The 12059-nt window shown below is 39.8% G+C and overlaps 1 protein-coding gene across 2 annotated transcripts in view; it reads left to right on the top strand.

Annotated features, from left to right (window-relative positions):
• The window catches only part of kif21b (kinesin family member 21B), a 67152-nt gene extending 55093 nt beyond the window's left edge, over positions 1-12059 (top strand). For both annotated transcript variants that reach the window (XM_053652480.1, XM_053652479.1), the window contains 5 exons: positions 302-466; positions 1985-2102; positions 2201-2371; positions 4782-4981; positions 6929-12059. In XM_053652480.1, the coding sequence (XP_053508455.1) occupies positions 302-466; positions 1985-2102; positions 2201-2371; positions 4782-4981; positions 6929-6977 (703 nt within the window). In that variant the 3' untranslated portion in view covers positions 6978-12059. The remainder of the gene's footprint in view (positions 1-301; positions 467-1984; positions 2103-2200; positions 2372-4781; positions 4982-6928) is intronic.

Below are 12059 nucleotides of genomic sequence, written 5' to 3'. Positions count from 1 at the left end.
TTGTCTTTTGTTTTATTCCTACTGTGATACATGGAGCCCTGCTTTATTTTTGGCTTTTGAGACTGTTTTCTGTTTCTTGCCTTTTTCTTTTTCGTGACACTGCCCCCAGTGGTCATGCTTATGGTATACACAAGTATGAATTCACTTTATGCTCTGATGTTCTTGCAGATGCGTGTTCGTAGAAGTACTGTATAAATCAGCTTTCAGATATACAACTGCTATCTAATAATACTATAGTTTGTTTTTTTTTACTATGCATTTTTAATATTTGTTTGCTTTTGCACCTTCTTCTTGATTCTAGGTCCTCAGGTCAGGTGGTGTCAGGAGATGCCTGTGCTGGCACCACCACCCGCACAATCACCACAACCCAGGGAGAATACCAGATCAATCAGATCGCCCTAAACCCATCCGGCTCCGTGCTCTACGCAGCGGCAGGGAACACGGTCCGAACCTGGGACCTCAACAGGTACACAACTCTCTGCTCAACCTGGTCATCCTGGCTAATTATGTGAGAACCAGCTAGCATGAACTCATTTATAGTGACCTCAACTAGCATAAACTCATATACTCTTAGCTTTGTTAGCATTCCTGATGCTATACATTACTGTTTCGAACTTTCTTAGGTTCTTAGACGTTATGCTGGTTTGCTGTAACAGCTGCATAGTCAGGACGCGCCTAATGGCTAATTTTAATATTCACATATGCGTAAGAGTTAATGAATGAATATTGGGTTAACCACTAGGAGAAGGGAAACGTGTATTTATCACGGCACAATCCACCTTTCAAACTTTCGTCCACGTGTTTAACAGACGTAATAGAGAAATAATGAAATATTAAACATACAGCAAGCTTTACTGAATGTCAGTTTTAATGAATGTGAATTTGACTAAATGTCAGTTTTACTAAATGTCAGCTCAGTATTTCAGCATGTAAACCTACTGCAGCAGCTCGTGTTCTGGTATTGGTTAAAAATCCAAACTTTGTGAAGGTTATAACAGTCAGAGTTTACAACTGTGCATCCACTTGGATATTTTTGGGCTCTATGTTAGAAAATATCCATGGCTTTGTATCTGACAACCTTCAATGACTTGCTTGAGAGTAAAAACCACCTGCTCTCAAGATAAAAAAAAAAAAAAAATATATATATATATATATATATATATATATATATATATATATATATATATATATATATATATATATATATATATATATATATTTTTTTTTTTTTTTTTATACCTGATACACTCTTCTATCCTTCACACCAACATGGTACTGCTCTCTGCATCAGCATATTGCCAGATGTGGCTTATCTTTTTCACATTTTCTCACCGAGTTCATGTTGGCATGAGGCATTACGAGTACCTGAACCAGTGATTTTGTTTTTTGTTTTTTATTTTTAATTAAAATTTTTGTGTTGTAATAATAGCCACATAAAAAGACTGTATTTTGTGTGTGGGTTGTAGGTTAGTGACAAAAATGATAGTCCTGGTTATTTTGCTTTTTACGGCTTGCAATTTAGGAACATATCAGTTTATTCGCATATTATTTTTAAAGTAAATTAACACAAAACAGTCTTTTTTTTTTCCTACAATCTACATTCCTTTTTGAAAGTATCTTTAAATCAAAATAAAATTACAGTAAATCTTATTTATTTCAATTAAATGCTCAATATGAACAAATATTGGACTTAAAAAAAATACAAATAATAAATTGTCATATGCAACTAAATAGAAAGCTTGAACAATGTTAATTATGAGTTTTCAAATGAGCTTGAATGAATTTTTAATTCATTAAAGAAAGAAAAAGACATGATCTCATTAAAAGTTGTATTAATTGTGCAACCCTAATTAGCCACTATACTCATGCATGTTTATTAGCCATTAAAATATTTGGCATGCATTCGAACTCAAGTTGTAAACACTAGTTAAGGCGTATACATTTTCGTAGAGTTTTCTAAAGTGTACGTGTTTATGTCGTGTAGAATGCAGGCCTCGGGGAAGCTGACAGGACACATCGGCTCAGTCATGTGTCTAACAGTGGGCTACTCCGGTGGAGGCAAAGACCAGGTCATCACCGGCTCTAAGGATCACTATGTGAAGGTACTCATGCGACTCATTCGCTCTGCGTTTGTTTGTTGTCTACAGTCTCGAGAAATGAGAAGGCCGATGCTCTTTGTGCTGTTGTGACCTTTTTACAGGTGTTTGATGTCGCGGAAGGCATGCAGGGGAACATCGGTCCCGCTCACAACTTTGAGCCGCCTCACTACGACGGCATCGAGTGCCTGGCCGTGCACGGCGACGTGCTGTTTAGCGGCTCCCGTGACAACGGCATTAAGAAGTGGGATCTGGAGCAACAGGAACTGATTCAGGTACGGGAGCGATTTTAATGCTTTTTGAGGCATTATTCTTTTAAAATGTCAAAATGTTTAGAGCACACTTTGTTCTAACCTGTACTGTTCTGTTAGTCATTTGATACAAGAAGAATAGCAAGAAGAATAGGGATGGGAACCTCTCGAGTACATAAGAGTCCTTTCGGTGATTTTACAGTGGAAAATTTATATTTCTGTTTGATAATGCATACTTTCATTTTTGCTTGTCTTGTCTGATGGTCATGATTAAATGCCAAGGTCAAAATGGAGGAAAAAAAAAACAACCAACCCTTGTTCCTGCAAGAGAATATTAAATGCACTGTTTAGCCCTTTAGTCCATAGCATGAGTAAGTTGGCTTGATGGTAATTGCATGTGCCTCGCAGCTTCTACATTTGACAGGGGCTAAATTGAATTCAGTACCTGATAAAGCTAATATTGGGCCAATTAGTACATTGTCAATCGGAGTAGAAATTTCTTTACAGTATTTTCCACTTGTAGTGACAGAAACGGCACTCTAACAGCTGTGAGATTTCTTCCTGACAGGGCTTTAATGGTTTCTTAAACTTTGAAGCAATCACCCACTCAGTGTAGATGTTCCTTGCTTTTCTGGGAAAAGAGCAGAACTAATTGCTTGACATAGGGACGATCATACTGTCAAAACTGAGCCACATACCTGTGAGCAACTCAGACTCATTTGTGCATTTTCAGCAGATGTTTATTACAAGGTTAACAGCTGTATCTTATTTTTAGCTTAGTTTTAATGTTTTTTTAAAAAAAATTGGTTCTTCTACCACAGTGCTGTTTAGTCAGAAGCTGTAAATTTTCTATAACAGAAGCTCTGGCTTTAATTCGAATCGCAAGTTTATATTAATGCACATTTTTGTTCCTATGTTAACAGCTAATTCATAGGAACTTGCATTGTGGATGCGCCACATAATATAAGGTTTATCACAATATTACTTACTTGCATTAGGCATCATCACACCAGCTAGTCACTGATTATTTTCATATACAGTGCTGTGAAAAAGTTTATCCTGATTATATCCTGAGTATGGTCTTCTGTTTTTGTGTATATCTCGTACTAAATTGTTTCAGAAGGCAACAAAGGCAACCTGAGTAAACACAAAATACAGTTTTTAAATGATAATGTTATTTATTTGAAGCAAAAAACTATCCAATACCAACTGGGTCTGTGTGAAAATGTATTTGCCCCCATAGTTACTAATTCCCCAAATCTATGAAACTGCATTCATAATGGGGTTCAGCTGGACTAGACTCAACCAGGCCTGATTACTACAAACCCTGTTCAATCAAATCTACACTTAAATAGAACTTTTTCAACAGCATGAAGTTGATTAAAAAATCTTACCCAGTAACACACTATGCCAAAACTGAAAGAAATTCCAGAAATGATGAGGAAAATGATTGAAATACATCAGTCTGGGAAGGGTTACAAAGCGATTTCAAAGGCTTTGGGACTCCAAAGGACCACAGTGAGAGCCATTATATCCAAATGGAAAAACTCGGCACAGTAGTGAACCTTCCCAGAAGTGTCTGACCTTCCAAAATTCCTCCAAGAGCACAGCAACTACTCATCCAGGAAGTCACAAAGAGCCTCGGACAACATCAAAGAACCTACAGGCCTCTCTTGCATCAATAAACGTCACGGTTCTTGACTCCACTATCAGAAAGACACTTTATTCCATGAGGCTGCATTTGGTTATTAATTTCACTGACAGTGCTTATTCTGTGGTATTCTGAAGAGTTTGAGATCTTTGATTCAGTAAACATTGTTCACTCATCTGTCTCTTGCTCCTGTCTCTATCTGGGTTCATTTTCAGAGCTAAAGTGCTTTAAGCTTTGGGTATTTATGAGTGCTTTTCTCTCCTTTTATTATTGGGTAATTAAACGCATTAGGAGCGGGAAAGTCAGGCCTAGCTTAATATTGTTCAATATTAGAAGCTTCATACCTTTTGTACAGGGACCAGTCTATAAATGAAACACAATTTGCAAACATAAAAGGGAATGTTTGTACTGGGAAATGTTCTCTATCTCTGTATAGACCGCAGAGTATGGCAGCTTCATATATTGCAAGGTAATTACGAGCACAATATTGTCCAGGGGTAATTGAAAAAACAAATTTCAGCCGTTCCTGTTAGCGGTTCAGCTCGTGCCCGGTGCGTGCAATCACAGGTGTTGTTGACGAGCGCTGTGTACGCTTTCAAATGAATTACTTGTACTTATTGGCGATGAAACCTAAAACTGCTCCATAATTATGACACTTTTCTTTTTTTTTTTATATGCTCATTAGTATACACCGTTTTACAATTCATATTAAATTGTATTAAAAAGCTACCTTAAAAGCAGACACATTGACTCAGCTGTGATTTGTGTTGTGTTTTTTCACAGCAAATCCCAAACGCCCATAAGGACTGGGTGTGTGCGCTGGCCTATGTGCCCGGGCGACCCATGCTGCTGAGTGCCTGCAGGGCGGGCATGCTGAAGGTCTGGAACGTGGACAACTTTACACCCATCGGTGAAATCAAGGGTCATGACAGTCCAATCAATGCCATCTGCACCAACTCCAAGCAGATCTTTACCGCCTCCAGGTACAAACTAAAATCTAGGGTTTGTGCTTGGAAATGGACATGTAGAGAGAAAAACAAGCTCTGTTGGTGGAGGAGAGAGAGACAGAGAGAGAGAGAGAGAGCGCGAGAGTGAGAGGGAGACCGAGAGAGAGAGAGAGAGTACACAAGGGACGGAAAACCTGCCGTTTTAACAGCTTGTGTGCTGATGTATTCTTTGTGGGGAGTTAATAATGAAATAAAAGCTGAAAAGAGCGTCTCGTTGAGCACCTTGTGGTTCTGAGTAGAAATGGAGGTTCTTCTCTCTGTCTCAGATCACCTGTGTTTATATTGTGTTCCTGACAGCTGACTGCTTAATAACTAACCTATAAATATTACTGCTGCATCATTTCTCTGGCATCGACTGCCATAGCATCACACAAGTGACTTCCTCACCTTCACTAACCTGCTACTAACTTTCTTTCTTTCTTTCTTTCTTTCTTGCTATGTTGCTTTCTTTTTTCTATTTCTCTCATTTTTTTCATTTTTTTCTATCCCCTCTTGTTCCCTTCCTTTTTTGTTTCTCTCTCTTGATTTCTCTTGTTCTATCCACTCTTTTCCCCATTCGTTTTTGCTTATCTCTCTCTCTCTCTGTCTCTCCATTTTCTTTCTTCCTTTCTTGCTTTCTGTCGATTCATCTTTTTTTGTGTCCCCTCTTGTTCTCTTCCTTTTTCTTTCTCTCTCTCTTTTCACTCACATTTTCACTTCTTTCTATCTCCCATTTATCTCTCTCCTTCGTTTCCCCCCCCTTTTTACTCACTGTTTCTCTTTCCTTCTCCCATTTTCTCTCTTTCTTTCTTTTTCTTTGTCCCTCACTGTCTTTATTGCTCTTTTTTCTCTCTCTTTCTCTCTGTCTATCATCTTTATCTTTTTCTGTGTCTTTCTCTTCTTCCATTGTTTTTCTTTCTTTCTCACTCTCTCACTCTCTCTCTCTCTCTCTCTCTCTCTCTCTCTCTCTCTCTCTCTCTCTCTGTGTGTGTGTGTGGCCGTGTTGTGGTGTGTGAGCAGCGATTGTCGGGTGAAGTTGTGGAGTTATATTCCGGGTCTCACTCCCTGCCTGCCCCGTCGTGTTCTGGCCATCAAGGGCCGAGCCACCAGCCTTCCCTGAGCTCCACTAACACCCTCTGCCTCTGCTCTCTGGTACTGCCTTTCACACATACTTACTTACTTACTTACTTACTTACTTTATTTCTGTCTCTTCTCTTTGTCTTATTCCTCTTGCACTCTCTTGCTCTCTCTTCTTCGTTCCCAGACTTGTGTGTTATTTTTCTCTCTCTCTCTCTCTCTCTGTGATTCTCACTTTTTCTTAAAAAAAAAACTCTGGCCTTTAAATTGGATGACAAGCTCAGCTTTAGCTCTCACTGCGTTTAACAGGATACTTCTTCCGAAGCACAAAACTCTGTTGCAGTTCTAATTGAGTCTAACCCGAGGGCATAAATCCTCTTAATTGTGTCCTTTTCCAGACTCTAGCACTGAGAGCTGTTGTCTGTCTCACGCCTCGTTGAATTGTTAGTACCTGGTTCTTCTGATTCACTGCTATAATATACTTGTACTTAAATGAGTCACTTTATATTCCACCAAATTCACAAGCCCAAAGTACAAATTTTAAATAGCCATCCAGTTGTCGTGCAGTAGAATGCTGCTATAACTTATTGTACAGTCCTTTGAGGATTCCCTTCCTTTGAGGAAGTGTGCGTTATATAAGAGCCCACACAGTCAGGGTTAAATCTTTCCTCTAGAATAAGCGTGCCAGAGTACGGTTTGACGTTTTCTTTTTTTTTTTTTTTTTTTTTTCGATAACTCTCCAGTTTTGATGTCTACCACATCTCATCTGCGGAGGAGTTCCTGTCAGCCTGTTTCGAGATTCATTCTGCTCTTGTTCCTATTTTCTGTTCTCTCACACTTTTTATCGCTCTGCCTCTCTTCCCACAGTGACAAGACTGTGAAGATCTGGAACCTGAGGATCGCAAAGAAGAGGTGACGGCTTGACGCGTTTTATCGATGGTCTACGTTCCTTTCGTTGGGCTGCTGACCGCAAGGTGACAAGGTGTGCTTGTCCTCAGAGGTCAGAGGTCAGAGGTCACAGTCTGGAGCTCCGGTGCCACATGAAGGTCTCGTAATGGAAGAACCTTCATGAGACGATGAAGGCAATAGTGAATCTAAGGTGCCACCATGTTGGTATTTTCGACTGCACACCAAATAATGAGATGAGCGTGGGTCTACTCCGTGCACATCCATTTACAGAAAGTGTCCTTCTGTGCCAATTCGTTTTTTTTGAAGAAAAAAAGTGTCACTTTAGATAGTAGCTGCTGTCCACTTTTGTTTATTTATTATTTCAAGGATAAAAACAGGCCAATATGGAGGCCTTGGGAAATCACTTCTGAGCCAAATGGTGGGGAAAAGCACATTTCAGTTTTACCCCCTGGAGACCCATATGTTTCTCTTTTTTGATTGACTGAATATCAGACTTTATCATAGCAAGCGTTCTACTGGAAGCAAGAAGGAGATTGATTCTTCTGTTACCATCTGGCGGAGGTTCTCTGGAGAGTCTGGATACGGACGGAGCTTGTTCCAAGACGTGACTGTGTAATAGTGCTGGCACACTCACCACACACCGTCGCCTTCCTCTGAGGTGTCTACTTAAGACTTTTTACAAAATCTAATACGTACTCGGTGTCTTCTCAATCCCTCATCATCTTGAACACGCTCAAGAAAACTTTGTACAGCTTCCTCTCCTTTTCGAACAAGTGTTTCCTCCTGTGCTGTGACGTTTCCATGTTCTACCTCAGGTTTAAATGTGTTTTTGGGTCCCAAGCCCTGTCAGTTGTTTGCGTTTCGGGCGCTACGTCTATTTCCTCATCTTCTTATTACTGGCCTGTGAATATAGTGCTCTCTGAGCTCCGCAAGCCCCTTATCCACACTCTGCTGAGCGGACACTTTTGGAGACTGGCTTCAATAAGCTCGGGCCAGCAGCGGCCCAGAGTGTGCAATAAAACCGACAGTTTGCTCTAATGAAGGCTCTAGTGCTTAAGCAGGCAGAATGAGGCTTTCCTTTAGTGAGTTTAGAAGGACCTACTCTCCTGCTGAGAGTCGGTGCGTAATCAGTTCAGTTTGGTCTGAACCAACTGAGTGAGTTTGGACTGTTTTTAATGCTGGAAACGGTGGCTAGGCTAACCACGGTGCATCAGTGGTTAACAGAGCGTAATCTAACAGAAGTCATTATTGTCAATCACCATATTTGTGAAAATATTACGCAGCTTTGTAGTTCATGGATCTAAAGCTCTATAACACGGTGAGCATTTTGTTTAGCTCATTGGTAAGGAAGTGCAGTATTAGGGGATTACATGTAATAGTTAATAGGTTAGGAATTAGCAATGTTAGATTTTTGCACATGGGCCGGTTAGTTCACAGAGCAAGTGAAATTGATCTCATTGCATCTTAATGCAAAGTCTCACTGGGAATTTTTCTTAAATAAATCAAAAATAAAAGAAACATTTTTCACAGGGGTCTTTGATGAATAGCCTGGGGGTCCAGGTGGAAATCATGCCCCAATATCATCACCGTTATTATTGAGCTCTTATAGACAGAATATTATTATACACATTTACACAATGAGTCTAATATTTGAACACTTGGATGATGTTGATAAAATAAGTCGTACTGAATGGAATTTATTTTACATGTAAATCCCACAGACCTATTTTTTTTTTTCCCCAGAACCCATGAAATATAACACATAAACCAAACACTGGCAGAACATCAAATAGTTCTGAAAGCCCTTTGGGCCAGACACAAGTTGTGACTACATCTGGAATTATCTCCTAGGATCCATCCCAATTTCCTTTTTCCACTGCATCTCTTTAAAATATGCAGAGAGCAGTGTTGAGAAGTAGGTCGGCTTCAGAGCTGTGTTTTTTTTCTGCTCACCTTTTGAAAAACAAAAAAACAAAAAAAGAAACGAAACGGGAAACTGGCCCGTCGGTGCCAGAGGAGCCGACACGCCTGATGGGGGTATGTGGGCGATGGCAGGTTTCATCTTGGCACAACACTGGTATGCACGGAGTATTTTTAGAGCATCAATCATCATCTTCCAGGGCTGCACTCTTCTCCCAGCCCCCAGATTTACTGTCTTTTTTAATGAAACATATTTATCACCCTAATCTTTTTTTCTGGGCGGCCCCTGGCGCATCTATATCTGTTGTAGCAGCTGTCGGAGGGTGCTCGGCTGTCAGACCCGAGCTCTGATTTCCAGCTGTGAGGGATGGGTGTGCTGTGCTAAAAGCCCCGCAGCACAGATGATGGCACATCGAGCTGTGTTTAAGGAGCCGGTGTCCCATTAAAACTGTGGACCCCCCCCCCCCCAGTTTCTTTGTATATTTAATATGATAATGTTCAAGCAAGGAATGGAGGATTTTGTCTTAATGATGCCATCATGCTATGATGTGAATACCATTGTCTTATAAAAATGTGATGCTGCTGTTCAAGTTTAGCAAGAGATTATAGTAGATGTTCATACCACAGCATTGTTGAATTCTCGATTCTGATTGGTTGATTCATTATCTAGAACAGAAGCTGTGAAGGTAGTTCCAGCTGAAAGGTTTATGTTAATGTGCTCAAAAGGAAGGAGTCTCCAGTGTCGGTGCTTTGTAACAATCAGAGATAAAGCTTACACAAAGTCTTCAAGGATGGAGGACTTTGCAATTAGAGAAGCTGCATTTTTTTTTTGTTTTGTTTCGTGAACTTCGAGAGAGAGAAAGAGACTAGCGATGGATACCTGTTAAAACACACATGAGAACGGGAACTAATGTGGGAGTTACACAACGTTAAACATAATAAATAAACAGTACGTGTCATTATTTAAGGAATAAAATAATGGTTGTAAGTGTTCTAAGAGGAGTAAAACATTTCAGGACATGCCGTTATCGGAAAATAATCAACTGTTGATTCTTTTTCCTATTACTGCACACCACCAAGTGTTTTATTCCTCACATAATAACGCATCACCAGCCAGTAGAAATGTCTGAAGTTTATCCAATTCATTCTAGACACAGAAAGAAGGAGGATCTGAATGGTCTTCTGAACAGTGTACAATGCAAAAAGTTTTGGCACACTCTCCCAACCATCATCATCTTTTGAGCTAGAAATTCTCCAAAGTTTGTGGAAATTGGAATCACTTTTTACCCCGCCCACATCACAAACACGCCCAACAAAACTATTTACTTTGTCTACCTATCTCTTATCGTTTTTTTTGGTCCAAATAAATGTGATCTTTATATAATACTCATGGAACCCTGTGAAAACGTGTAGTATTTGTAGTAAAAAGAGTGATTTGGAGCACTGCGACAGATCACTAAAGTTCTTGCCAAAGCCTTTGAACTGTGATCATTTCGGTACATATTATGTGCTTGTTTTTGTTCATCCAGCATCTCCCCTTTCTTTAATGCTGTTGTTAAACTAATGAGTCATCTACAGTAAATAACCCCCCACCCCCCTACCCACCCTCCCTTGAAAACGAATCCTTTTTCAAAGAATGCCCCCTCATTAGTGAGCTGAAGAGACTGGATGTCTGGCTTTATTCATTTCATTTTAGAAATGAAGGCATTTCATAGTTTTTTTTTTCTTTTGAAACTGCTTTATCCTTTTCATATCGTTTCGTTGTTGAACGTTGACTGGAATGTGAAGGAAGCTTTATTTGGCTAGTGCTCAACGACTGTGAAATAGAGGGATATAACCTCTTAGCGCGCGTTGAATGAAATGTGGATTTAATGGCCTCCACTTCACGCCATGAATATGACCGCAATACAGGAAACTGATCGGCCAGTGTGTGATGAAAACCGGCTCCTGAATTTGCAACTGCTCTCGTAGTCGTGCAGCTTTTTTTTTTTTTTTTTTTGGTGCTCAACACAAACACAACCATCACAGTACGGTGTAACTAAATCTTTGTTTTCTTTTTTCCTCTGGAGTTCATATGTTTTTGCATGGCCTGAACGTGAGGCAGAAATGAACTGTACATAGTGAACACTGCACTGTTTTCTGCATTTGGGAGGATGTCAATGCATGACTATAGGCATCTACAATCATCTGTGCACTAACCTGGGCTTTGCGCTGCTGCTGCTGCTTTCTTATTTAACAAAATAAGAAAGTGGGGTGGAAGTAGCCCCTCTTTGCCTTACGCTCCAACTCTCTGTCTCTTAAGCCTTCACCACCTTAGACTGATCCTCAGCATTGCCTCTTAAAAGCTCAGCGATGGTTCAACCTTTGGACGTGTCTGTAAATCCTTAGCAATAGATTTTGAACATGTATATGATATTATTTTGTGCACAAGGCTCTTACAACTTGTTCTTATTTTGTATAGGAAATGGAAACCATTTGATACCTTTTGGTGAGTACTGGGAAAAGAATATTGGGTGATGTCGTTTAAAAAGAAAATCACTAAATATCACTAAAAGCAATTAGCGTTTGTCACAGAAAAGGTGAGCAAAAATCAGACCTTGTACCGGCTCTAGCTGATGGATATCAGAGACGGCAGGCGAAGGCATGTGCAGAGAGCAGGTACATCACGCAGCGGCAAAACAACAGGGTCAAAGGTGCCTTTTTATTGCACAGACTCCTCCCGAGGACTGAAACTGTTTCTACAGTGGTGTTTGTCTGTTTTCTTACATGTGCATATGGGTGTAAAAATACTTGACTGTAAATATTGTATTCATTTTTTTTTTATTTAATGATTGATCAAGCATTGCTGCAAAAAAGAATAAAAAAAAGGCTCAACATGGTGTCTGGAACGAGTGATTTCTTATATTTAATGCCGAGTGGTTTTATAAGAGGAATTATCGAGAACTTCTTGCTTGAGTTGTTCCATATACTCTTTCTCTGATATGATGAATCCACTGGTTTGGTTTTTTTTTGTACTGTATAAACCCCAGCAGGTGCCTAAATGTCACATCCAATCACAGCCTGAAAATGTTTTCCGGTTGTTCGTATCAAGCTCAATATTTGCATACTTGATTGGAGTGATGGCAAATCTTCACTTTCTAATTACTCTTCATTGACTTCCCCAACCTTT

This window comes from Ictalurus furcatus, chromosome 21, assembly GCF_023375685.1.
Source record: "Ictalurus furcatus strain D&B chromosome 21, Billie_1.0, whole genome shotgun sequence".
NCBI lineage: Eukaryota > Metazoa > Chordata > Actinopteri > Siluriformes > Ictaluridae > Ictalurus > Ictalurus furcatus.
The sequence above is the reverse complement of the archived record's forward strand: the minus strand, read 5'-3'. Positions and strand labels throughout refer to the sequence as shown.